The 26,998-nt window shown below is 42.7% G+C and overlaps 2 protein-coding genes across 4 annotated transcripts; one reads left to right on the forward strand and one right to left on the reverse strand.

The window, feature by feature from the left end:
* Positions 1-542: 542 nt before the first annotated feature.
* On the reverse strand, positions 543-4,288 carry PDZD11 (PDZ domain containing 11). Of its 3 annotated transcripts, XM_062584756.1 has the most exons (6): positions 4,158-4,288; positions 3,989-4,072; positions 3,500-3,556; positions 3,064-3,162; positions 2,500-2,560; positions 543-1,658 (listed from the first exon to the last, which is right to left on the reverse strand). In XM_062584756.1, the coding sequence occupies exons 1-6, from the start codon at positions 4,242-4,244 to the stop codon at positions 1,624-1,626; spliced, it is 423 nt and encodes a 140-aa protein (XP_062440740.1). In that variant the 5' UTR covers positions 4,245-4,288; the 3' UTR covers positions 543-1,623. The 3 variants fall into 3 exon arrangements, with proteins under 3 accessions (XP_062440740.1, XP_062440742.1, XP_062440741.1); XM_062584758.1 differs by lacking the exon at positions 3,989-4,072; XM_062584757.1 differs by lacking the exon at positions 3,500-3,556.
* A 415-nt stretch (positions 4,289-4,703) lies between these two features.
* KIF4A (kinesin family member 4A) lies at positions 4,704-26,749 on the forward strand. Its single transcript, XM_062584439.1, has 30 exons — positions 4,704-4,826; positions 4,999-5,113; positions 5,745-5,935; positions 6,256-6,348; positions 7,433-7,599; positions 7,843-7,937; positions 8,157-8,276; positions 9,431-9,606; positions 10,638-10,699; positions 11,291-11,426; positions 11,952-12,010; positions 12,222-12,327; positions 13,023-13,088; positions 13,387-13,572; positions 14,249-14,352; positions 15,215-15,359; positions 15,845-15,955; positions 16,757-16,840; positions 17,441-17,554; positions 17,730-17,885; positions 18,757-18,851; positions 19,300-19,429; positions 20,302-20,472; positions 20,904-21,011; positions 21,836-21,913; positions 21,997-22,098; positions 22,745-22,906; positions 24,483-24,602; positions 25,158-25,280; positions 25,939-26,749. The coding sequence occupies exons 1-30, from the start codon at positions 4,704-4,706 to the stop codon at positions 26,122-26,124; spliced, it is 3,684 nt and encodes a 1,227-aa protein (XP_062440423.1). The 3' UTR covers positions 26,125-26,749.
* The last annotated feature ends 249 nt before the right edge of the window (positions 26,750-26,998 follow it).

Here is a 26,998-nt window from a genome sequence, read left to right on the forward strand (position 1 = left end):
GATGGCAGAAGAGGACAGAGTAGTGTGAGATGTTCTTCTGTAATTGACTGTCTTCCTTCCCTGCAGTGTGTAAATGCTGAAAGAACAGTGCGAGACCTGCAGGTCTGTCTCTATAGATAAAAAGCTCTGATCTTACTTCCTCAATGTATTAGAAATAAGGTTTCCAGGGTGCTTTTTGCCCATGTTCTGTGTTAATGCTAACCTGGCTATGTTAGGGCTGCTGCCCTAAGCTATCTCAAGTTAGTGCCATGACAAACAGCTGAAGCCTCCTTTGCAGCTATTATTCTTTTCTGGCAGTGTTAAAAGGCCGTTCCATGCTTATCCAGGGCTGACTTGAACCACTGGTTATAGTGGAAAAATACCCTTACAATACCATTATAAGGGAGAGAAGGCAGCTTGCAAGGGTCCAATACATCGCTCCTACAGGGACATGTGGAGCTGGTCCTTGCTTCAGCTATACTCCATGCATTTCTTCTGGATAGCACTGACAATGATAACAAATACAATCCTCCCCAGACTTTCAGAATTGGAGTAAGATGAAGTCTGGTTGCTGTACTAGTTTTATTATGTCAGTTATTACAGGCAAATGGAAAACACTGCATAGAAGGCCAGACCAAGGGCTGTTCTGCTCATGATTTATATTGTGTACCCCCATGTGCTTAGACCCAGCTTTGCTGATAACCAGTATGTTCTTCCATCTGTGCCCTCCCAGCACATGGCACAGCAGCCTTCTCTTTTCTGTGCAGAACAGTCACCATCTGACCTATTTAACAGCAGGTGGGTGAATTGCCCCCAGCAGGAGATAAGATGCATAAGAAACAGGGATTTCCCTCAAAGTAGCAGGGAGTTCTGATTGTGGAAGGGACAGACAGGGCTGCACCAAGTGAAGAAAGCAGCTCCAGCAGGTGAAACCTTTAAAAGCGCAAGCAGTGCATGAAAAGGAACCTCATCAAGTGTCCACAGCAGTTTAGAAACATGCTCCAAGTATCTTGGCCCAGTAATGTAGGGGCAGCTAGACAACAAAGAGGTACAAACACAATGCCTTGGCAGAGCAGTGCAGAAGAGCTAGAGATGGGCTTTGACTGGATTTTACTCCTCTTCCTTGAATCCCAAGCAAACCCAGTAGTCTAGAGCAGAGGTAGAACAGCGCAGAAGGAAAGGATTCTGTGTCACCAGAAAGGGAATGAAGTGGCTGATCCCTTGGAGATTATGGGCATGCTCTGCTTGAGTACACTTGGACATTCTTGGCCTTACACCTTAGAAACAAGGGTTGAATCCAGAACCAGCAGAGCACTCTCTGAAAAATAAGTCCTACTAGAATAGAAACGCAGGTCTCACTGAAGATGCTGCCCTCCAGTATCCATTTCCACATCAGCACCATGAGCTTGTCTCAAGACCTAATTCAAGGAGTGCAGATTAAAGCTCCATCCATCTTCTAGATGATTAAGACTCTGTAGTGTCCCTCCAAGCAGGAAGCACAGCTGATGCCCATGCAGCCAACAGGACAGTTGTACCTCCAGTGACAGCTGAAGGTTGATGTATCATTTTGGATGTTGAGGAAAGGTAGTAGAGACTGTTCTGCAGGACAGGCACTCTAGAGATGCCCCAGCAGACAGCTGTTTATTAGTGAACAGTTCTTTCCTTCTGTCTCTGATAATCTGAAACGGAAAGAGATGGCAAGGCTGAAAGGGCAAGAGAAGTTGTCACAAATGCTGGAGGAAGTCAGCCAAGTGTTACAGGAAAACGTGAATTCTGCTTACATCCCATTAAATAGAAGGAGTATTTGTTATTCTTCTGGATAGCAGCTAACTTTAAAATAGTATGTTAGCATCCCAGGCAGTCGTTTCAAGTTCTTTTAAAGCATTCATAAGAAAAGTATGTTTTAAAAGTCTTCCCTTCCCTTGTTCCATACTTTTACTTTTTTTCACTTTCATTCAAGGGTCAATTTCCATTTTTACAAAGAATACTTGTTTGGCTTGACTTTTTGACTTTTTTTTTTTTTTGCTGCCCCCCTCCTTATTCCCAAACTTTATGGGTACAGATGCCTAGAGTTAATAATTTGGACATTCCTCCCACCCCAACAAAATGTGAACATACACAAGGAAGGAAAAAATTACAAGCAGTGCCAACCATCAGCATGGTTCTACTACTGACAGAGCTAATTCCTGTGTTATTTAAGTAGCTCCTTCTGCAGCTCTATAAATAACACTTTCATAAGCAGTTATTCTAGCTTTTAGCATTGCTTTGCTAAACTCTGCTCTAAAAGTTTGTATGTGGGTAGTTGAAGCCATTCCTTACTGTTTTGACTTGGTAGCTGTCCTCAAACCCAAATCAATTTTAACTTCCCTTTCTGATCTGCAGGATTCTAGTTTGACACTACATATAGCCTTAGATTTAAAACAGCTAAGTTTAGGTGGAATTGGCAGGGATGCATGGTAGTCTGTTTCCCAAGGAAAAATTCTGCTAGCCCACTGCACTCAGAAGCTCGCAGGTACTTACTGTAGGGAAAGTAACGTACACGCATGGTGATTTCACGGGCTGTCTTCAGGATCTCCACAGCCTGAAAAGCAGAAAGTTTGCTCAGTGGCCACAATTGGTTAGAGAAGAGGTAAGAGCAATGCATCAGCTATGCAGTGCAACAGTCTGTGCTTGTTTTGCACAGTGGCTGGTATCAGATGTTTCAGAAGGAACACTGGAACTTGTGCCCCCCCTCCACGTTAATGTTCTTCTACTCTTCCTCATCAGTAAGGATATTTTTTAAAAAAATTAGTATGTGCCCTTTGCATTATGAATTATTTTGTTTGTTCCACAAATGGGGTGGGGGGAATTACAGAGAAAAGATTGCCCAGGTTGTCAATGAAGGTATCTAGGTACTTGCCTCACACTCATCCTACCTGTTAGACAGGTTGCCAGTTAGCTACTGAGTTGGTGCAGGCTGAGAGGCCTGAAGGAGAAGGCAGGCACACATGTTGCCCTTGTCCTCCTGCTCAGGAGGTGAGAGCGTGCTGGGCCCCAGGCTAAGCTCTATCTTTGCTTCAGCAGCTGGAGAGCAAGCGCGCTCACCTTGCTGTGCTCAATGTCCTGGAAATCCACATCATTCACTGAGAGCACCTGGTCCCCTTCCTGCAGCCCAGCTCTGTGCGCATCCGAGTCGGGGATCACCTAAGAACGGAGGAGCAGACACAGCGGCACTGACCCTCTGCACGGGCAGCACTGAGGCTTCCCTTGGCACACAGCTCAGCCTTACAGAGCCTCTCCACAGCGCCTGCAACCAGTGTGCTTACACGGGACTAAGAAGGAATGGAGACCAGCAAGTCGTGGGTCAGGCACAGGTAAGGAAAGGGTGTGAGATTGTGACAGCTGTTCGGTAAGTGGCAGCTCACATCCAAGAGCCGTGCATGCAAGAGGCAGGTCGGTCTCCGCACATACCCAGCCGGCTCAGCAACAAGCAAGGGAACAGGCAGAACACTGGGAGGGAACGGCGGAAGGAGAGACACACCTTGGAGATGAAGATCCCCAGCTGCGAGGCCTTCCCTCCACGGATGTTGAAACCGAGCTGCGTGAGAGACCAGGTTAGCAGTGAAACGTAACCACCCGCTCTGCCCAGCACTGTCCCCACCGGTCCCTTCTACGCAGGGCAAAGGTGTAACTGCTGCAGCCATCGCCCGGGGAGCGGTAAGCAGGGCCCCTCTCTGCAGACCTCCCCAGCCGTCCCACCCTGCGCCCCCCGCCCCTGAGCACCTTGGCGTCACGAGTTAGGGCAGTCCTCTGCCTCACCCGCCAAGCTCCCCCTCCCTTCGCCGCGCAGCAGGGCAGCAGCAAGGCTTCTCCCGCCGCACCCGCCGCGGGAAGAGGAGGAGGAAAGGAGGCAACTCCCTGACCCCCCGGGGCGGCCTCCGGCCTCACTCGGCGACCGCCATCTTCTCGCCCTTCTGCCGGCCGCCGCGCCGCCCCGTGTGGCCAGGCCAAGGGCGGCGGCGTGGCTCACCTGCGCCCCGGGGGGCTTCTTGAGGACGATGGTGCGGGGCAAGAACTGCGTCAGCTCGTTGTTGTAGTCGGGGTGATAAACCCGCTGCAAGACAAGGCGCCGTGAGCGACCTGCCCCGCGGCCCGAGCCGCCTCCCCGCCCGCCCGCCCGCCCGCCCGCGCGGGCTCACCTCGTGCGGCGGCACCCAGGCGGGCGGGCTCTCGTAGGGCGGCAGGAACACCACCGGGTAGTCGTCGTAGGGCAGCCGCGCCTCCATGCTGCCCCGCGCGCGCCCGCCCGCCTCAGGGCCCGCGCCGCCGCCCGCCCCGCCCCGCCCCGCGCCGCGCCGCGCCGCGCGCGCCGTGACGTGGCGCTCCGCCATTGGCCGCCGCGCCGCGCCGCCGGCGGTTTGAACGTTGGCCGTTACGGCGCCGCCATTCCAACGGGCGGCGGCAGGTGGGTGCGGGCCGGCCGGCGCCGGGAGGCGGCCCTGGCACTAGCCGCGCGGCGTGCGGCGCTGGGGAGGGCTGGGGATCGCCCAGAAGAGCCCGGGCCCAGCGCTGAGGCGCGGGAGCGGCCGGCTGGGAGGCTCTGGGGCCGTACCGGTGCTCCCGCGCCTCAGCGCTAGGCCTTGTGCGGCCCGGCGCTGAGGGCCCCCCGCCAGCACCGTCGGGCGCTGCTCCCGGGGAGCCTGATCCCTCTCTGCTCGTCTTCAGGGCAGCCCGCGCAACTGAAAATGGTGAGAGAAGATGACAAGGTGATCCCCGTGCGTGTGGCGCTGCGCTGCCGGCCCTTGGTGCCCAAGGAGACCAGCGAAGGGTGCCAGATGTGCCTTTCCTTTGTGCCCGGAGAACCGCAGGTGAGGGAGCTGGCCTGCTGCACTTGAAGGGTCAGCCTCGCTTATACCTATGTATATATGCACCTACGTGTATCTATCTATCTCCATATATATACATATGTCTTTCTAAGTCGAACACGGCCTAAAGTTTCTACAGTGGTGTAGTCAGTGCTGTTCACTCTAATCTTTGTAGGTAATCGTAGGCAACGATAAATCATTCACATATGACTACGTGTTTGATCCCTCTGTTGAGCAAGAGGAAGTCTTCAACACAGCTGTTGCTCCTCTCATACGAGGCATCTTCAAAGGTTTGTAGTAACTGAATTCAAACTGTTTTAGAGCACTAGAGTTTTTTGTGGGTTCTAGTATGTGAGAGAAAATGCTGTTCAGCTTTCTATTCTGAGTCCTTTCTTCTTTCGTCTTCCCAGAAATTAAGATTCTCTGCTTTCTAGACCCTGACCTCAGCCTGTGGTGAGGAGTGCCAGATCTTGCCTGTTTATAACCTGTAGACTTCCATAGAGCTATCGATATGACTTAGGCATGTTCACTGGGTCATTTTGGTTCTTGGAGATGTTTACTAAAGGCAGGAGAGTTTCAGTAAGAATAACGTACTGATAAGCATCCTATACTGGAAAGCATTACTAATACTGGAATAGTTTGGATGATAAAGTATTTATGATCCTCTTTATTTAAAGCAAAAGAGCTGTCCTTAAAAAGCTAGAAAAATATTTTGATCAATGCTTTGGAGTGCTCTTCATTGGCATTTTTTCCTTGATGTTAACTGTGACCCATGCGTCAAAGTTGTGTAAACTGATAGTGAGTGGCAGCACTTTTTTGGAAAGATGCTAAGATGCTTTTACTGGAATGCTCCTTAGTTTGTCAAAGTATTCTGCTGGTCTCTCCCTGACTTTGTGATCTGGGAATTTTTTATTTCTGTAGGGTATAATGCTACTGTCTTAGCCTATGGACAGACAGGATCTGGAAAAACGTACTCCATGGGAGGTACCTACACTGCTAATCAAGAGCATGAACCTAGTGTGGGGGTCATTCCTCGGGTAATCAAACTGCTATTTAAAGAAAAGGAACAGAGGCAGGATTGGGAATTCATCCTCAAAGTCTCCTATTTAGAGGTAAAAATTGTTTTGATTTCCTCCTTTCCCCTCCCCCCCCCCAAAAAAAAAATATATATTACAACGTTGTGAACTGTAGGTAAAGTGAGCCTTAATGAGGCTGTCTCCTTCAGGTAATAGGAATTTATGAAAACTTAAGGTTTTGTAAGGTCATGTCTTCGGAATATGAATTCTGAGTCTCGTTTACCTCTCATTAAAGGTAAAACAGTACAGCGTAATGTAAAGTTAACCCTGATCTGAGCCTAATTGTACATTATTCTTTATGTAAGCTCTTCTCTTGCAAGACTGCTAATTCTGAGATGCTATTCTGATATTATCAGATCTACAATGAAGATATTCTGGACCTACTGTGCCCATCTAGAGAACGGTCTTCTCAAATCAGTATCCGGGAGGACCCTAAAGAAGGAATAAAGGTCTGTTGTCCTGTTAAAAATGGATACGTAATAAATACATAAGCAGTATAGCTAGGGACAAATGTTTATATAGAACAGTTGCCTTACTTGGTAAGGACTGTTCTCATACTGCACCCTATGTAAACACATATGTATAAAATCACCACAACGGCTAGCTCAAAATTGACCTGTTGCTGAGCTTTTAAGTTTTCTCAGAAAGTACACCAGTAAGGTTAGATATTTATGACAAAGCTATTTGCAAGTTTTATGGCTCTTCTTGAAGACTGATCTAGATGAATGTGCGCTTCAGGTCCTTTAATCAAATTTTGCTATTGCAATTGTGCTCTTCAGTTTGGCAGAAATGGTGTGTAACAAAAGGATTTTGACAGAAACTACTCAAATGACCAGCTTGTTCTTTTAATGGTTTCCTGTAGATGTGCATTTATACTCTAATGCAGAAAAACATCATGCTGCTGCTTGATAGACCTACTTGTATGGTAACTAAGCAGTTAGCAATAGCTTAATATTTCAGGGAGATAGGCCTTTTGGGGAAGGATGAAGCTTACCAAGAATAAAGACCAGTAGACTGTATTAGTCCCTGCTGCTCTGTCCCTTCTGTCCTTTATGTCCCTAGTACCTGCCACCCTTCTACACTTCTCACACAGTTTCCTTGCCCCCATCAATCAGTCTCCTTTTCCTCTACCTGGGGCTGTCACAATGTTCAGCCCCCAGATAGATGCTATGCTACCCCCTGGCCCAGCTGGCATCCAAGGGCTGCTGTGGGTTTCTCTATGGAGTACTGAGGAGCCCTGCTTACATCCCATTGCCCCCTGGCCCTCAGGCATAGAAGAGCTTGGTGTGTACCTGCAGGAGGGGGAGGAGAGAGAGAGGTGATGAAATTTACAAGATACTGATGTGAAGTTCAAAACAAACTTTTGCTAGGGAATCCACACCAACTTTCTCCCTTAAAGAGAGACTCTGCTGTGAACGTATGTTTTGATAGATTTCACTTCATCAGCTGTAGTCTGAGACAAGAATTTTTGTGAAGCAGTAAGTTAGGAATGAATGGGAAAGAGGATAAATGATGCTTTCTTCCTGGATACAGATTATAGGATTAACAGAAAGAAACGTCACTTGTGCCCAGGATACTGTATCCTGCCTAGAGCAAGGAAACAATTCCAGAACAGTGGCCTCCACAGCAATGAACTCCCAGTCCTCTCGGTCACATGCTATCTTTACCATTTCCGTTGATCAGAAGAAGAAAAATGACAAGTAAGTGTGACAGCCCAGCTACTCCTAGCAGCAGTTAGGAGTCAGACTTAATGTAAACTTCATAGTCTGTTATTCACCTAGTCTGGGATGAACTCATCTGAGCTACAGTTGAGCCAGTTCCTTTGTTTTGCTGTCTTTGCGAACTATACTTTCAGCCCAGTAGTTCAACTATACTAACAGCTAGACTACTCTGTTCCTAGTTCCATGTTTACCTGAGAGTAAAATCTTCTATTTCTGCAATAGGAACAGCAGTTTTCACTCCAAGTTACACCTGGTTGATCTTGCTGGATCTGAGAGACAAAAAAAGACCAAGGCTGAGGGAGACCGACTCAAAGAAGGTCAGAAGGCAGAGGACACATATAACTTGTGTTTGTTACCACTTTTGAGTTTGTAAATAGAGTCCTTGTCAGGAGAAGCAAAGCAGTTCTTTAAGTATAACGCATTTTTTTTTTTTTTTTTTTTTTTTTTTTTACCTTTTTGTGTTTTACAAAGGACAAGAAATAACCAGTTTCTAGCTATTGAGGTAGCTCTACTCGTTGTCTTCTGTTTGTATGCAGGTATCAACATTAACAGAGGTCTTCTCTGCCTGGGGAACGTAATTAGTGCTCTTGGTGATGAAAACAAAAAGGGTGGTTTTGTCCCCTACAGAGACTCAAAGTTAACGAGACTGCTGCAAGGTAAGAACCAAATAATGATAAAGCCTAAATCTACAAATGCATTTTAAATAACAAAGTATTAAAAAAAAAAAAACTCTAAAAGCCATATAACTACATTCTGAAATGGGAAGCTGCTGCTGGCAATGATTGCTTTTACTGATTTCATTATTCTTCTCACTGTAGCTAGACCTTTTCTGTACTCTGATTTTTAGGTTACAGTTGTAGTAAGACAGGCAGTCTAAGTTCCACTCTTGCAGTTACCCTGTGATGGGAAGAGCCATGATAAACTTGGAGCAGCTTTTTTGCAAGGGAGAAGGAAGATGAGAATTTTAGTCTGGAAACAGAGACCTATTATTATATCCTGATTGTAGCTACTAACTGGAGGATATCGCATCCAGAATGAAGCTCAGGCTGTCTGTGTCTTAACTGTGCACTTTGTATCTTAGTGTTTTGATTTCTTAGTCTGAATCTGTTTGTTATAATGCTTGTTTTTCAATCATTGTAATGGTCTTTTAATATAATTTATGTAACTTAGTTTTAATATCTTAATATGAGCATAGCCATAATAATGCAATTTAATGCATTTTTGTTTCTTTATGATAGTTAAATAGATTGCTACCAAAAGCTAGGCTTTTCAGTGTTTTGGATATCTGAAAATATCAAATGTAAGGAACTTGAACTCATGTGGAGTTGGGTTTGGGGCCTTCTTTTCTAATCAAAAGTTCTAGGTATGCAATGTGTGTTAGTGTAAAAACAAAGGATAAAACACTATACAACTTAATGATCTGAATAGGTATGTTCTTAGTCATTATTTCTTTAAATTGGAAAATAATAATAAGAATTTAGCAGTCTGGATATCCATAAAGGTCTTGCCTATACCTGTGTGAGAGAACGGAGAGTAAAGAACTGTTATCAGAAGTTGCATATACTCAACACTGTGACGAGGTTTCTGATGTGAAATCACCAGTGCTTAGAGCTCAAACATAATGCTGGGACATGCAAAGAATGCTCTTTAGTACTTGCTAGAGCAGAGGAGAAAGTAGATGACAATGACAGAAAATTAGAGCTAGATTTCTTTTATCTGTTTGGTGATGCATTCATGTTATCTTAGGTATGATGATGCCTTACTAGGTCATTCTTGCTCTCTTAAAGCATCAGTTATATCCTGTTTTCAGATTCTCTGGGTGGTAACAGCCACACTCTTATGATCGCTTGTATAAGCCCAGCGGATTCTAACCTAGAAGAAACTTTAAATACACTACGTTATGCTGACAGGGCAAGAAAAATAAAAAATAAGCCAATCATCAACGTGGATCCTCAGGCAGCTGAGTTGCATCATCTAAAGCAGCAGGTACTGATTCTTCATATGACAAAGGTTTATTGCTGTGGTAGTAAGCTCATTAAAGAGCAGGCAAAGATATAGGATGGTTATGTGCTGAACATTTGAAAACTACTCAGTATGTGTTTCTTTTCTCTTGAGATGGTGCTATAAGTGCTATAAAGGGAACTGAATGTTTTCTGTAGTTCTATAGCAACCATTGAGGCCATAGAAAAATTGAAGCATTAGTGCGGTCTGCATTTCCCTTCCACTGACTCTTATTGCCTGCTCATTAGCCTACAGCCAAGGACAGACCTGTAGCGATGGTTGCCTTGTTGACTTTATGCAGCTCTGTCTAGCACAGAGTGGGAAGTACCTGTGCAGTTAGCTTCAGGGGGGACTTAAAGTGCGTAAACTGGAAAGAACTAGTTAAATTCAAAACTAGAAGTGCTGAAGGGCTTGTCTACCAATGGCAGTTAAACCAGGCTTACTGAACTCACTTGGCACTAAGCATATGATGTACTTATTCTTCCATGCTAACCCTCCATATGAGCACTCAATAATTTGGTTCTAAAATAGAGCAAATAAAATTTTTTTTTTGTTTTTCTATATGAGACTTAACCAGAGTTTTGTGAATGTCTGTTAAGATACTGTAAATTCAAATCATGTATTCACACAGCTGAGGAATAAAAGCAGTCTTTATCTCATGTGAAAGGTAGCAATGAACCATCTCTCACAAAGTGTGAGACCTCCCCTCTGATTCAGTGGGGGCTTTGACACCCTGCATCCGACACTGTCAGCTGCGTAAGGGTAAATAAACAGATGCTGATCTGAGGAACCCTGAGGAGGAGTTTTTTTTTTTTTTTTTTTTTTTTTTTTTTTTTTTTTAAGAAGCAAACTTCTTTAGGTACCATAGAGGTGTATGATCCCTTCCCCAGAAAACAGTAACAGCACAATTGTGGAGCAGGTGACAGGTTAAGACTAAGGACCTTAATAGTAATTCCTTTAACCATCTAGTTACTGTATGAAAGAGATTTACAAGTAGTAACTATTTCTGTTTCTAGGTACAACAACTACAGGTGTTACTGTTGCAGGCCCACGGAGGGACCCTTCCAGTGTCTATCAAGTAAGCTTTGTAGATTCATGCTCAATGTAACCAATACGCGTCATACACTACCAAAAGCACTAGATCTTCTTTGCTGTAGGTGACAATGCTGTAGGGTGAGGGGTTTTGGTTATGCTTACTGAAATTCTGTGCATCTATGGTTTGTTTATTTTGTAGCAAAAACCTTAAGACTGCAAAAATAAATTGTAGGAATTTGGAGAGGATAGATACCTGTTTCTAAGACCCATCCCTACCTCCTCTCATCTACCTGCATGCCCTAAATTCATCTCCGTTGTCCTTAAAAGCACAAAATGCAGGGAAAAAATGGCACGTGGGTGTTGTCTTAAGGATGTTTCAAAACCCCAATAAATGTAGTTTACAGATTTGCCATAGGTTATAGCATTATTGTTTAAACGTCTTTTTCAAATATCTACTTTTGGTACGATTGTTCAGCAGTTTTGATTTCATATTAGACCTCCTCTGAGTTATTTCTGTTCCACTGCTGTAAACTATATTCATTGTAAGTTATTTAGGAAACTTGGAGGTAATTTCGGTGCCACTGCAAAACTCTAGCAGTCATGTTCACAAGCAAGCTGGTCCTTGATGTTTCAGCAGTATGGCACCTTCAGAGAATCTCCAGTCCTTGATGGAGAAGAATCAGTTGCTAATGGAAGAGAATGAAAAGCTGAGCAGAGGACTGAGTGAGGCTGCTGGTCAGACAGCACAGATGTTGGAAAGGATCATTCTGGTAAGGTTCAATTCAAGAGTTTAAGTTGCATGACTTTCCTTAGCTAACGACTAGTCAATAGTGGTTCTTGTACTAATGATATACTAGGAATCTTTCTTTAATGTTACTTTCACATTTATCTGAAATATCCAGATGTCAGGTAGTTGGAACCAAGTCTTTTGAAGACTTTCAGCACCTATAGATCTGGTGACTTCAGGGGCAAGAGTAGACCTAAGTCATTCAGCTTATCCTTTACTTAAATGCTTTTAAGTGCCAGCACTTGCACTTGTGCTCGCTCGCACTATCTTTCTCTTTTTGATTCTTTGCAGTGTATATCCTAATTCTTATCTGTTTTCCTACCGATAAAGCTATTAAGTCTAAACAAACTGATGGAAGTGATCGTGGAAGATGTTTCAGTGCATAGTTTTACCACAAACTAAGAATGTATCTTTTGTTACAGATAAGTTATTTACTTCCTGTGTCTTCTGACTCCTTGTTTTCTATCTCACATTTCCTGCAATTCAGTATAATTCTGGCTTCTCTTAGACAGAACAAGAAAATGAGAAGATGAATGTCAAACTAGAGCAACTTCAACAACATGCTGTGTAAGTCTGTTTCCACACCCTGTTCCAATGCTGAAAGGCATTTTCTCAGCATAGAGTTCTTGCTGGGATGAACAGTATACAGACAACTTGTGTTTGTTCACTCAAAACTCATTTGCATATAGGGTGGGGAAAGCCGTTGTTATATATTGACATGTCTGACGTAAACATGCCATGTCAGACCTGTGGACTCATTCCCATGTCTGTATTTCAGATGCAAGCTTGATCTGCAGAAGCTGGTAGAAACTGTGGAAGATCAGGAACTCAAAGAAAATGTAGAGGTGATTCGCAATCTGCAGCAAGTGTTGGTTCAGTTCCAGGTAAGAATGAGTCCGGGGAAAGAAGACAGCGTGACAAATGAGTTCACTAATGAAACCTAGTGCTCTTCTGCCAATCTGCTGAGCAGTAGATTCCACTCAGCAGAAACCTTGCTTAAGGACCCCGGGAATTACAAATACTAAATGACTTTTGATGTCTACTTTAAATTCAACTGTCCTGCTGCTCTTTTAATGCTACAGAAAGCCCACTTGTGCTTGAGTGGCTGCACACGGAGAATAAATGAGTCTCCTTAAAAGAAGCCTACAGTGGGAGATTAGCATGGATCTACAATCCAGAAGCCAAGAGCTGAGTTATAAATTCTGTATTTTTAATGAGCAACTTGAATTGTAGGGATATGGAGTTGTGTAATAGAAGTTGCCAAATCTCTGTCTAATTGAGAACTTCTCTGTTCTCCCTTGCTAGACATTTCTCCCTGTCCCTAGACTCTTTACCCTCAGAAGAAAGTGGCTGGCAGTGCTGGAGTCTAGGGGGGTGGATTATAAAGGATGCTTTGCTCAGCCAGTGGGAGAAGTCTGCTCACTACTGAAGTAGAAAGATGGTGTCTTTCCAGAGAGAGCTTTCTGGACAGAGGAGAGTAACTCGGGCTTTGTCATCACGCACCAACAGGCTACTATGGACTTCATCTTACTTCTCTAGCTTTCGCTTTAGCCTAAAGTTTTCTGTTTGTCCTATACAGAGCGAAAGTGCTGCCATGATGGAAGCTGCTGCAGAGATGGCAAACACTGAACAAGATGCCTCATCTGTAAGTGAGAGGAGTCCAACAGCATAGACCTTATCAAGGAGAATGATTTATCCCACACTACTCCTTTTGTTTGCATCCTTACACTAGTCTATTTACCAAGCATTTGAATTAGAAATGTGTCAATTTTGTGTGTGCTGCTTTTCTGCACTCTTTAATTTAAGATCAGTAGCCTATTTTCATCTCTGAAAATCTAACTGTGCTGTGTAAAAATGAATTTGAAGTGTTCTGCAGAAACTGTGATCGCATAGTTAGAGATCTTGAGACTGGCCTCCCTAATTCATGACTGTGTCTCCTTCAGCAAGCAGAAATGGGCCAGGATACCAAGAGATCCCCAGATGACTTCACCACTCAACATGCCCTCCGCCAAGCGCAGATGTCCAAAGAGCTGACTGAACTGAATAAAGCCCTGGCTCTGAAAGAGGCTCTTGCCAAAAAAATGACACAGAATGAAAGTCAGCTGGAGCCAATTCAATCTCAATACCAGGTAAATCATTTCCAAAACGGCTCTTGTAAGGATCTATTCAATTTCTTTTTCCCAGTTAAAGCAGTCACTGCACTGCTGAAAGGGGGAAGCAGGGAGAAGACTCATCCTTTTGTGAGCATGTCTTTGGTTCTGCCTATTTAATGAAGCTGTCACTGCTGACTTGGGCACAGGGCAGATTGGTGGAGGAGGTGGCTAACTACAAGTGTCAGTGGAAAATGGGGTGGGAAGGAGAGGAGGAAACGTTGCTGGCTGTCTACAAACAATTCTACTACTAGAAGTTCTTATTTTATGGAAAATAAGACAGTCTCTGTCTGTTCTATTAGAAATGGAACATATTTTTACTCAGAGATTTGCTTGGCCACACCAAGCTTAAATGAAGGTACTTCATTTTTAACTTCTGATCTGGCTTCCCCTACTCATCAGCTGTGCTGAGAGCTCCCATCTCTGAAATTGCTCAATCATAATTTTTAGTCTATATTATGGTGGTTCTATGGACTGACTACAATTTCAGCATATGGAGGACTAGCCTTTTTGATGCAGTTTCCAGTCAGGGTGTTTTGCAGCTTATTGGAAAGGAACAGGACTCCTTAAGGTCCCCTGTCTTAAAGCTTTGTCTCTGGGAGTAGAGTTTCAAAGTCTTTATTTGGAGGCTTACTACTTGTGTCCTTCTTTTCAGACTAATATCAAGGACCTAGAATTAGAAGTTAGCAGTTTGCAAAAAGAAAAGGAGGAGTTGATCCTCGCTCTGCATATGGCAAAGAAGGATGTCAACCAAGCCAAGTAAGCTTCAGCTATTTGGAATAGTTCTTATTTTGATGCAGACAAGGTTAAGAACACTGCACCACTGATCCATGGCACGGTGACATTCTAGTGAATACTTATAAATACTGTTGATGTTTTTGGTAGTGAGTATGTTCTAAGGCTTTGAAAGAGTTTGTATTTAAAGAATAATTGGTGTTGAAAGCTTTCATCCTGAACTGACATAAAGATTTGGACTAGTCATACAATTCAAGGGAGCAGCGATACGTATTTTTCCCTGATTAAGCAAAATACATATGTATATACCCTAGGGCTAGGCTATCCTGTCTACTGTCACTGTTCTGAGGAACTGAAAAGGAGGCCCTTTACAGTTCACTTGTGAGATAAAAATAACTAAGCAACTTGAGTATGATGAAAATGTAGATTTACTGCAGGCTTTGAGCTTGGACAACTCTCTGGCTTCTGCCCTGGCTTCTTCCAGTAACAGTGATCTCTCTGACTGTTGACTCTCTGTAGAAAGTATTGTTTTTTGTAACAGGACTAGGGATGAGCACGAGGTTATTCTGTGCTTAACTCCATCTTAGTGCTGAATGACTTCAAAATAACTGAGCTTGTGTCTGAATCATTTTTAGTGTGCGGAAGGCCATTCCCCTGACGGTTGTGGATAAGTAGTCATTGAATTGTGAGGTACTGTAGGCTTCCTAGGATCCTGCTTCCCTTTGACATACCAGGGCAGTTGAATTGTTAAGTGTGTTAAGATTAGTGGGAAAGATGATAATGCAGAACTGTTTAATTTTTTGTAAGGAGCCTCTACAGTTGGAGAGTACTTGTTTGAGAATGACAGTAATTAAGGATCTATATTTAAAGTGTAATTTCTTTACAGATTGAGTGAACGGCGTCGGAAAAGACTTCAAGAGTTGGAAGGGCAAATTAACGAGCTGAAGAAGAAGCTGAATGAGCAATCAAAGCTCTTAAAGCTAAAAGAATCCACAGAACGTACAGTCTCTAAGCTGAACCAGGAGATCAGGGTAAATAATCTTGACATGCAGATTTCAGACTTGTTCTAGTGTAGACAGAGCAGCTTCCAGATGGAAGATGCTGATGTTTCCTGTTTTGTTAGATTGAGAACACCAGGAGTTTTTTTGCAAGATTCCTCTATGACTCCTACACGAATGCCATTGTTGATGATGAAATAGGCAGGCAACTGCTGAGATTTGGATAGAAAAAAGATGTCTAAAGTATCAGGCTATTTTGACAATTTGTTTCCTCAGTTGAGTCACTTGGCTTCACTTTGATTTCCACATATGTATTGTGCATGTGTTTGTCTTTCCTTTGTGGCTTTGAAGATGAATTCCTGGGTTTAGCCCTCCTGAGAGCCTCCTGAGGCGTGTACGCTGAGCGGGCAGTGTACTGTAGTATTTCTTGCGCTTTCCACACAAACCAGGACAGTCTGGGTTGAAACTATTCTGAATGTAAGCGTTGCACAATTTTCCTAGCTGTTTTTATTTTTCAGGAAATGAAAAACCAAAGGGTACAGCTGATGCGCCAGATGAAAGATGATGCTGAGAAATTTAGGCAGTGGAAACAACAGAAGGACAAGGAAGTGATCCAGCTGAAGGAACGGGTGAGCAAACAATAAGCCCCCAAACTGTACCTCCCTCTGAAGAGTGAAACAATTCATTAGAGTTTGCTGCAATGTTTTGTTTAGCTTAACAAGCATCTGAAAAAACATCTGGGGAATGCTTTGAAGATGACAAAATATTAGTTCATATGGTCACCACCTTTCACCAGTTGTCATGAATGGACTTGCTTATATCTAGAGATCTTAAACCTATCAACACAGTCATTATGGTTCAGACATGAAGCAGAAGACAAAAGTATTAAATATTTTTAAGTATTTTAAGTTGAAGTTGTAGGTTTTAGACATAGAGTGGGAGGTATTTCATGGTGAAATACAGATTCAGTAATCTATAGATTATTGAATCTGTAAGTTAGCAGTGAGAATTATTAATGAAATTCGATGCTTGCAGCATTCAGGTATAATGGGCAGCAGACATCTTTTTTTTTTTTTTTTTTTTTGTCTTACCCTAAGAATTTTTGTAACAAGTTAGTTCCTGAATGCTTTGGAAGTCGTAAGTCTAAGACAGTGTCCCAATCTCTTACAACCTTCAGGTTCCTTAAACTTTCTTGGTAGAAAGCATGGAGCCCTTTCTAGTCGCTTTTAGCCTAATGGCCATTTGTTCGTAAAGGCACTATATGGCTTAACGTTGTAAGGTTCAGTGAAATCATCATCAAGAACCACTAAAACTTGCCATTCTACTGTGCAACCATTTTGTTCCATGAAGTATGAAATTGCCATAAAATGTGCAGTTGGCCATAGTTATTAAAATGATGTAACTTTTCTATCTAACATATTTCCTTGCAGGATCGTAAGAGGCAATATGAGCTACTTAAGCTAGAACGAGACTTCCAGAAGCAGGCTAATGTACTTCGGCGCAAAACAGAAGAGGTAAGGAGTCAGTACGTGATAGAAACTCCTGACCAATTCCTAAAGCTCTGCAAAATGTGGTTAGAGGTTGTAGTATAGTATGCAGAAATTTCTTAAAAGTAGTTTGGAGATGTGGAAATAGTTGTTTTCCTTTTTGCAGAAAACATTGTACTTCTGTCTGGTAAATGTTGAGAGATTCTAATTAAATGTGCTCCTTAAAGGACAAATTACTCTTTGAGCATCAGGCTGCTGTCTATTATGGATATCCAAGCTAGAAAATGGAAAATCAGCTCGGATAGATTGCAGTTCAAATTTATTTCAGGATGGCTGCAAAGAAGACATACATCTGACACCACGATTTTAGATGTTTTCTTCTGCCAATAGGCCATTCTAATTTCTAAGCAGATTCTTTATAAACTGAGACTTTCAGCAAAGCAAATAAAGCAAGGGACCATATATTCCCTGATTAATTTTAAAGTTGTTGTGGATTTGCCAATCTGTAACTCTTTTCTCACTGACTGTCAGTGGCTTGCATTGTAAATGCTCTGTGATTTTTTTAGATGTTGCAGAACCTCTAGGTGAGGTGACTACTGTTCAGCTTTTGTGTAAAATGTTTTGCAGGCAGCAGCTGCTAACAAGCGCCTAAAGGATGCTCTGCAGAAACAACGGGAGGCTGCGGACAAACGGAAGGAGAGTCAAAATCGGGGGATGGAAGGAGTTGCTGCACGAGTAAAGGTGGGTAACAATGCATTGTGCATCCCTACAAACAATAGGGAAATTTAGTGGAGTTACTTAATATGAAGGAAGGCAGAGTTATTTTTCAGTACAGCTTTGAAAGCATTTCAGAGAAGGAGTCAGTCCTGAGTTAAGTCTAGAGTGAACCAGTATACTGATTTTTTTTTTTCTCCAGAGCTGGCTTGCAAATGAAGTAGAGGTCCTTGTTAGTACTGAAGAAGCTCGACGACACCTTGCTGACCTTCTGGAGGACAGAAAGATTTTGGCACAGGAGCTCCTTCAGCTTAAAGAGAAGAAAGAAGCTGGGGATAACCCACCTCCAAAGCTCCGGGTAAGAGAGGGAAATGTCATGTCTCCTGACCCAAACCACTGACTGTTCAGCAAGTGCTGTAACTTAGTCTTGTTCGCTGCTATTTAACTCTTTCTTCCAGAAGGGGAACCATCTCCCTCTCCCTTCTCTGGGAGAAAGAATCAATGTTCCCACTGTCTTCTGTCAAGTTAGGGAATCACAGAATCGGTAAGGTTGGAAGGGACCTCTGGAGATCATCTAGTCCAACCCCCCTCCTGCTCAAGCAGGGTCACCTAGAGCATGTTAGACAGGCGGGCCTTGAAGATCTCCAGAGAGGGAGACTCCACAACCTCTCTGGTCCAGTGCTCTGTCACTCTCACGGGGAATAAATACCCCTCACATTCAGGCGGAACTTTCTCTGGTTCAGTTTTTGCCCGTTGCCTCTTTTCCTGTCACATGGGACAACTGAAAAGAGCTTAGCCTCGTTCCCTTGATACCCTCCCTTCAGGTACTTGTACACATTGGTAAGATCCCCCCTCAGTCTTCTCCTCTCCAGGCTGAACAGGCCCAGCTCTCACAGCCGTTCCTCTTAGGGCAGATGCTCCAGCCCTCTGATCATCTTTGTAGCCCTATGCTGGACTCTCTCCAGTAGCAATATGTGTCTCTCAACATAGGTGCTGGTGTGACATGTTAGTGCAATGAATCTGACCGATGTGAGCAGGTCACAGCCTATATCAAAGACTTTATGCTGTTGCAAAGGGATTCAAGCTATTAAAAGATACTTGGAAGCTTTTATAATAATGTTGCTCGTTTCTTGAAATGTCTATAAATGAAAGCCCTGTCTTGCATGCTGTTTATTTCATAACATTTCTTCAACTATTGTTCACTTCTGTCCATTGCTGCAATTCTTTAGAGACGTACCTACTCCATCGCAGATTTGCAGGCATCAGAGATGGACCTTTCCATATCAAAGCAGATAGAGAGTCTGGAAACTGAGATGGAGCTAAGGTAAACCAGTACTACAAAGGTGATGTGCACAGCCTGCACCTTACCTCTATTTTTCTTCTCAACTCTATAGCTGTTTTGTGAAACAGAAGAGAAATGCAAGTAGTTCCTAGCATTAACATAAATTATGAAGTAAGACCGTGTGGTTTTCCTGGCTTGAAAATTTGCAAAATATGGGGAGCTGAGGGTACTACTCAGGCAAAAATAAGGTTGCTGTGGTCTTAGTTTTTTGCGAGTATCCTCAACTGAGGTGAACATTGCACTTTTGCTTTAATCAGAGGTGTAGAAGGGAGGAGGGAGTCTTTGGTGTAGAACTGCAGGTTACAGTGGCCATACTACGTAGTAAAACTTGAACTATTTTGTCTAATGTTTGGGTAACAGTAGTTCTATCTTAGATGCTAGCTCTGGTTCTCTTCTGTACTTTCATCTCAAATACATATATTCTCCAAAGGAGTGCTCAAATAGCAGATCTACAGCAGAAACTCTTGGATGCAGACAATGGCGATCGTGTGAAACAGCGTTGGGACAACATTGCAACAATTCTAGAGGCTAAATGTGCTTTGAAGTATCTCCTTGGAGAGGTAAATTTTGAATTTTCCGATTTGCATTGCTAAAACCTCAGTCTTCTGGGCCAAGAATGAAAGGAAGCAACTAATAGGCAGACTGTTAGCAGGGATGAATTCAAGTGAAGCACTGTTGTACTGGATTAGGTTAACTTCATTCCTTAAACGTTCTTCTGTTTAAAATATTCTCCTGTACTCCAGATCATCTTGGGGACTGAAAATCAAAAAGAATAGGGAAACATAATAGACATTGGTCTGGAGGTATCAGCTAAAGCTCTGTTTGTAGGAGCCTTGCATGGGAACAGTAAAAGGAAAGAGACAAGTTTCAGAAGTGGAAGAGAACAGAAAAAGTACCTAAAAAATACTTCCCAGAATAATTGGCAATCTGCAGAAAAGCAAGGGGAGTTGCCTGTGGTCAGACTAGGGAACACTGGAATCACTGTTGGGATGAAAGAAGTGGGAACAAGACTGAGAGTAGAAATTAGTCTAATACAGAATTAAGGCCAGAACAGCTCAATGACAATCACATGGCAGTCCCAGATGCTTAGAAACTAAAGGAAAAGAATGAAGGAAGAAATATGGGAGAGCAGGAGAGCATTCATTGTTTTGTTTTGTTTTTTCCTAATCCTCTCATCTCAAGTGCTGCAGGAAAGCAGATTAATTTAGGAACTGTTAGCAAAATTTCTATTATCTCCATTTTGTGCTTCTGCAGTGGCTGTCAGCTCTGAATCTCTTGTCTGCTCCTTTTGTTGCTGATGGCTAGTCCCCTTCATAAGGTGGTTATAAGCTAAGCAAAACTGTTCTACTCTGACTGAAGCATTTCTGTCTTAAATATATCACAAAATGTGGAGCTCATTGACCCAAGCAACCTGCTTGCTGTTGTCTTTCAGCTAGTCTCCTCAAAAGTGCAGGAAAGCAAGCTGGAGAGCAATCTTCAGCAGAGTAAAGCTAGCTTTTCAGACATACAAAAGATGCTGATTGAAGAGCGAAACCATGTAACAGAGTTGGAGGCTGAGTTCCAAAATCAGCTTTTGGTGCAGGAGCAACAACACCAGGAAAAGGTAAAACATGAGTGACAAATCTTGGGAGGTCCTGTGCAAATGTCTTGGAACTGATTCCCATATCTGCTCAGGGAAAAAGGCAATAGTGGCATGACAGAACTGATCTGTTGCTGTCTACCTGTTCAGGTTTTATTGGCCTCTTGCAGGACCACAGTAAAAGCCCCTGAATTTTCCTATTCACCTTCTGGCCCTTGCAAGTTTTATTTATTTATTTATTCATTCAATAACTTTTCCACATTGCTTTAAGTGAGGTTGTAGCACTTGAGTATAAGTTGATTTTTTTTTTTTTAAGTGGATTGGAACAGAATCATGCTGAAAATTGCAGAAAGCAACTCTTTTTGAGAAAACTGCCAAGGCTTTTTATGCCAAATCTGCCAGATATCTCTTTAAGAATTCACATTTGTGTGTCTGGTCTATTATCTTGCTTGTAGGTTCTATACCTGCTCAGTCAATTTCAGCAAAAAGAAGCAGCAGAGAAGAAATTGGAAGATTCACTAAATGAGCAGGAGAAACAACTACAAGAACGACTCAAATTCCAGGTAGAGTTTCTGGATATGTTTTCTTGGGGGCCTCCTCAGTGGGGCTATCTGCACATGGAATTATTTGAAATAGTAGCTTTAGAGTGAGGAATGCCCAAAGGGGGTTGTTGCTGAGGGCATTTCTGTCTGTAACTATGATTGCTTGATTACGCTGAGTTTGAGAGCCATCTGCAATACAGATTCAGCTAAGCCTGTGGTTATTTGACTTTTTTTTTTTTTTCCTCTTGTGCATCTTCTTCAGTTGATGAAATAAATTTGAATTCAGCAACGAGGCCTACTGTTCTCTGACCAGCTTGTGCAATCTTCTTCCGTGTTCAGAACACCTTTAGTTAGGACAGTCAACACCTTGTTACTAATGCTTTACTGAGCACAATCTTATTGTCCTGTCAGCAGTGGAAGAACTCTAGTTTGAGGATAAAATTGCCTCCAGGATGATAGAAGCATGTTACAAGCTGCCCCTTGCCTTGTAGCTAAGAGAATTAAGTGGTGTAGCAAGCTGCTGAGGAAGAACACGGTGGTATTGAAGTCACTTTGATCCCAAGTGCCCATAATTTGGAGAGAAGCCTTAAAAACAGAAGGGGTTTTACATCTTAAATGGTCACTTAGACTAGATTCTTTCACAGTTGTATTGACAGCATTATTCATAAAAGTAAGTAGTGGCACTAATGATTTTCCTGATCTAGAAACCAAAGCTGACATCTTGTTGGAAAATAGAGAAACCCTGTTGACACTGGAAGAAAGAGCCAAGTAGAAAAATCTGTTCCAAAAAGCTGGCTGTGCTACCCCCATGTAAGCCTCTAGACTTCCTTGTGTTTTGCAAACAGGAGGAAGAACTGGAGAAAATGAGGGAGATCTGTGAGAAGAACCAAGAACTTCTCCAGGAAAATGACTCTCTTAAACAGGTAGAAATCTGTACAGACCTAATTTGTATAATAGCAGTGGGGTAAGTGTACACTGCCAAGCTAATTTTTGTCCCTCTTAACAGAAACTACTGCTTCTCCAAGTTGCCAGTGGACAGAAGCTCCGACGCATTCAGCAAGTGCCATCTGAGTCCCCAGATTCTCCTTTTGATTATGTTCCACCCAAAGTAAAGAGCAACTGCCTACTACTTGTCATGTTTCTATTGTGCCTGGGTTCTTTTTGAATGTTAATGGTGGCTACTAGAATAGTCTTGATTTCCTTCCGCCAGGTTGCTGCTTACAAGGCATCTCATTCTGCTTATTGAAGTAGGCTTGCTCTCTACTTCAGGCAGTCCTTATGCTTTGATTTTTAAAATATTTCTGGAATTTTGGCACTAGTTTTTCTGTTTTTTAAAAATCCTGTGCCCTCTAATTATGTCTGACTTGTATCCTCTTTAGTAAGCCAGGTGTTTTCTCTGTAGTATTTCCTGTCCCTGAATCATGGAACAAGGCATCTGTCATGGGATGTTTAATCACTGCCCTGCAAAATATCTAAATCTTAGTGCTGGGAGGAATAAATGATCCAAAATCATTTTTCCAAGACTGTGACACAGCTGACAAATCCTTAGCAAATTAATAGAATTGTGTTTTTAAGAATTTCAGCAGTTTAGACCATGTATGTGATTGAATTGCCTTCTCCCTTACCCTCTATCTCTTGGCTGTCTGCGGGGAATGGGGCTATGCAGATGGGACACCAGAAACACTACCTTAGTAAAATACAGATCTATTGTCATTTCTTCTGAGGCCTCCGCTCTTACTAATTTCTGTGTGTAGCCAAAGGCTCGCCGGCAAACAACCGTAAAACCCCGTGCACCGACTCCAGAAATGGATGTGGAAGAGCTGTTCTCTGACTCAGGGGAGTCTGGAGGGGAACTGGAGGATGCAGAGTGGATTCCAGTAAAAGCAGTCAAAGGAGCAAAGAAAAGCATGATGGGGGTAAGATCCAGTTACCTAATTATCTACCTTTGACTTGTTACTACCCACAAGGGAACCGCTTGCCCCCATCCCAGAGGATCTAGTGTGTCCACAGAGGAAAAAGTGAGATTGTGGTGTCTCCACTAATCTTCTGAGCAGTCTTAAGCTGATATTATTCCTGGCATTGGTCACTTACAATCTTTTGGCAGACAAAAAAAGGTTTCCTACAGCCTCAGCAACACTTTTCTAAATGATTTTTTCATCAGACAGGTTCTACCATGAGCAAAATACATTCTACTGTACTGCCTTTAGCTGTGCAATTGGCCTAGATGTTTTAGATGACAGCAAAATAGTGAGATTAACAGCTGCTTTATCACAGAATCATAGAATTGGTAAGGTTGGAAGGGACCTCTGGAGATCACCTAGTCCAACCCTCAAGCGAGTGGCCCATACAGGGATCAAACCCGTGACCTTGGCATCATTAGCACCACGCTTTAGCCAACTGAGCTAATCCTAACTATTTCTACATAGAGCCTCTTTTAAGGGAAAGATGGGAAGGACTGCCATGGATCTCTATGTACTGGTCCCACTATGTTGTACTGCAGTTTCTGGTCCCACTGTATGGGACCATGACAGAAGATAAAATTTTCATCTTCTGTTCACATCAGTCTACTGAACTTGAAGCTACAGCTGGCTGCTAAATTGATTCCTGCCAAGATAGAAGAGGTGATATGCAAGGTTCCTCTTTAAGTGCTGAATAAAAGTCAGTGTGAACCCATGGGCCTCTTTGGGCTTGAATTGCAATGAGGTAGACCTCCATCATGAGACACGTTCTTTCCCTTTACTAAAGGGTAAATTGCTACATGTTTTGCTATTGTAGGCGCTTACCACGGAACAACCTATGCATTTTAATATTTAACTTTTAGTTTCTTTCACTGATGCTTGTCAAACTAGTGAATTCTGAATTACAGTACTCAAGGTTTATGGTGGTGGTATGTGCTTTGGCGGCTGTGATTTGTTGTGCTTGTGTGGTGGGTTGTGTGTGGTTTTTTTGTTTTTTTTAATCTGGCTTTAGTCGCACTGCAGGAAGTAGACTCTGTGTTTAACAGTATGCTTTTCTGAGTCCTTCTGTGGAACTGGGTAGGACCTCAGTGCAAGTTGCTTTTCAACGTAGAACTGCAGCTTGTAGAAGCTGGACGATGCAAAGGAGTTTGCTGTTCTAATGCACCATGAAATATCCAAATCGGATCACTTCTGTCTCCAAGTATGGTGATACTGACATGCCTTCTTGTGTGTAGATGTTACCTTGTTCAACTGATACTGAAACTGGCATCCTTTAGGGTAACCTGAAGTCAGCGAATATAAAACCCAAGGTGCTTGCTTTGGGATTACTTGATCTAGAAATGGCTCAGGAGGTGGCAAGAGGACTTTTGTTTCTTCTCCTGGAATTGAGAGACTGACAATGAAATAGAAGGTTCATGATAGCTTGTGGATAGTCCTATCCTTCAGCTTGCTTCAGGTGTTTATAGCTGTGGAAATCTAGATGCAGTTTATAAAATACCAAAGCTCTTTCTGCACTAAACTTTCTCTTATCTAGTGTTCCTGCAAAGGCCGATGTGGAAACAGACAGTGTGGCTGCAGGAGGCAGAAGGTGGGCTGTGCTGAAGGCTGTAGCTGTGACTCAACAAAATGCAGAAATAGAGACACTGGCTTTCCGGTGAGTACTGCTGTATTTGTGGATGCAAAAGTGTTTGCACTAGGCACTCAGACCCTGTGGTTTGTTTAAGTAAAGCTTGGTGAATGCATGTGTATGCATGCTAGTAGCATAATTGCTTAATTTGTCAAGCTAAATTGTGCATACCTCTCTGAAACCTTTGTAAATATCATGGTAATTCAGTGGTTTATCCATAATAGCTAAACTCAATTTTAAGTGTTAAAAGGATGGAAGGGAGTAAATTAGGGTCAGGGATTGTAGCATCTGGATGGTTCATGAGCAACTGATGATCATTAGAAGTTTTGCTAGAAAGATCTGCCTTGCCCTTGGACATCTGAAGCACAGACCTCCCGTTCTGTGTTGCTGTCTTTAATTATTCACTATTCTATGAAACCAATTGCTTGATAGCAGATAGAGGCATCTGGCATCACTTTGCACTGGTATTGCTTTGAAATTGGAGAGAAGGTCACCTAGCTAAAGAAATATTAGGGGTCTCTATTAGTAGGAAAGGGATGGCTGGATATTGTAAAAGTGCTTTAGAATTGTGCTGCCCCTCAGGATGCCCCATTGTGTGAGGACCAAACAAGGGACTCTGAAGGATCCTTCAAACTGGAAGACCCCACAGAAGTGACTGCAGGAGAGACCTTCTTTCAACCAGTGTGTATCACTCCAACTACCAAGGTACTGTTCAAAGCTGAGGAAAAGGTGATTCTGAATGTGTGTATATCTCATCTAGGGTTAGCAGTGGACACCAAATCCAAAGAAATAAATTGCTGCTAGAAGCTTCTAAAAACACCACAGCTTCTCAGGCCAGCTGATAAATTTTAAGTTCAGAGTGTGCTGAACTCTTAAGGCTTTGTATGAAAACTACACCACACAAATCTTTCTCTGCAATTTGTGAAAGGAATTAAAGTTGTAATTAAATTAAAGGAATTAAAGTCACCCATACTAACTCACACCCCCTGCTTTCCTGCTGCACCTTCCCACAATGAAAGAGTGATTTGGGGAACTAGGACAGATTTGTATCTGTCTATTTCTAAACTTACTGTTCTAATCTGCTCTGACTTGGCAGCTGAAGTCTTGCCTCAGCTAAATTAATTCATTTAACTTTTTTCAGGTGTACCCTCTAAATACTGATTCTTAGTGCTGTCTCCTCCAGCTCAGCCTGTGGATTGGTCTTTAGATTTTGACCTGAATAAAGAAATTCAGCAACTCTTTTGAAATTGGCCACAATTTCACATATTTATGTGCTGTCTCCAAGCTTTAATGAAAGCTAGTTGGCTCACTTCAGAGCAGTGACCAACTTGCTTCAAAACTATCTTCCTTGCTTTCTTGATAGATCCTGAAAGACATTACAGACCAGGATGTATTTATCAAGAAGCCCAGCACTGCTGCTTCCATGATCGTGAGAGACGAGGAGTCCCAAGAGAACCAGATACCATTTGTTAAGAGAAAGAAGAGAATGCTGAGCAGCAATACCAGTTTCTTCTCAGGCTGTACCCCTATCAAAGAGGAAATTGACTGAGGAACCCATAAGATGCCCTACAAATGGGTTGTGCTGCACTTCTTTAATGCCACAAATGTTGGTGACTTTTTTTAAAGCATTGATCTCTTGCAGCAGAATAAGCCTGACGACTGTTTTGCCTGACAGCTGTTGGCATCAGCAAGAGAATCAAACACTATTTTTTTCTAGGTTGTGTCCAATTCTTTGTAAATATTTGTATGTGTGGGACTTTGGCGGTTGTCTTGTACCAGAACGATGGTGAGAAAAACTCTTTCCTCCTTGGAATTTTTGTAGTGAGCAGAATCCATTTATCCAGCTTGCTCATTCCAGTTGCCTTCCTCATCCTGATCTGTGAACATGCTGGGTGTACGACTTAATCCATGATCTTGAAAGAACTTTGAATTTGCACTGGAGATCTGGACACTGTCTCTTCCTATACAGAATGAAGAACTGTTCCAAACCACCACATGAGATCTAATGGTGCTTGATCTTAATGAGACACTGTCTTTAGTCTTAAGTTAGCTAGCAGCTATGAAATGATCAGTGTTTCTGTACCTTTTGGTCACTGGTCCTTGTTCAGTGAATCTGAAAACTAGCTAGCCATATGTGAATGTTGTAGTAATTTTAACTTCTTTTTGTAGCTTTAATAAAGGAACAACTAAACCTTGAGGTGGATGTTGGGGTTTTTTTGTTGTTGGGTTTGTGTGTGCTTGTTTTTTACACTGTGCAGCTTGTTGCATCCATTCTGGGATCTTTGCAGTTAGCATCATTATTAAAATTGACCTCAGAACTATTACAGTGGTTGCACTGCTAACTGGCTACCTCTGAGGACTCTAAATCTAGTTGTGCTATATCTTACTCAAAAAGGGTAATACTGATGCATGTCCTGACTTTG

The sequence above is a fragment of the Rhea pennata genome, chromosome 11 (genome assembly GCF_028389875.1).
Source record: "Rhea pennata isolate bPtePen1 chromosome 11, bPtePen1.pri, whole genome shotgun sequence".
Taxonomy (NCBI): domain Eukaryota; kingdom Metazoa; phylum Chordata; class Aves; order Rheiformes; family Rheidae; genus Rhea; species Rhea pennata.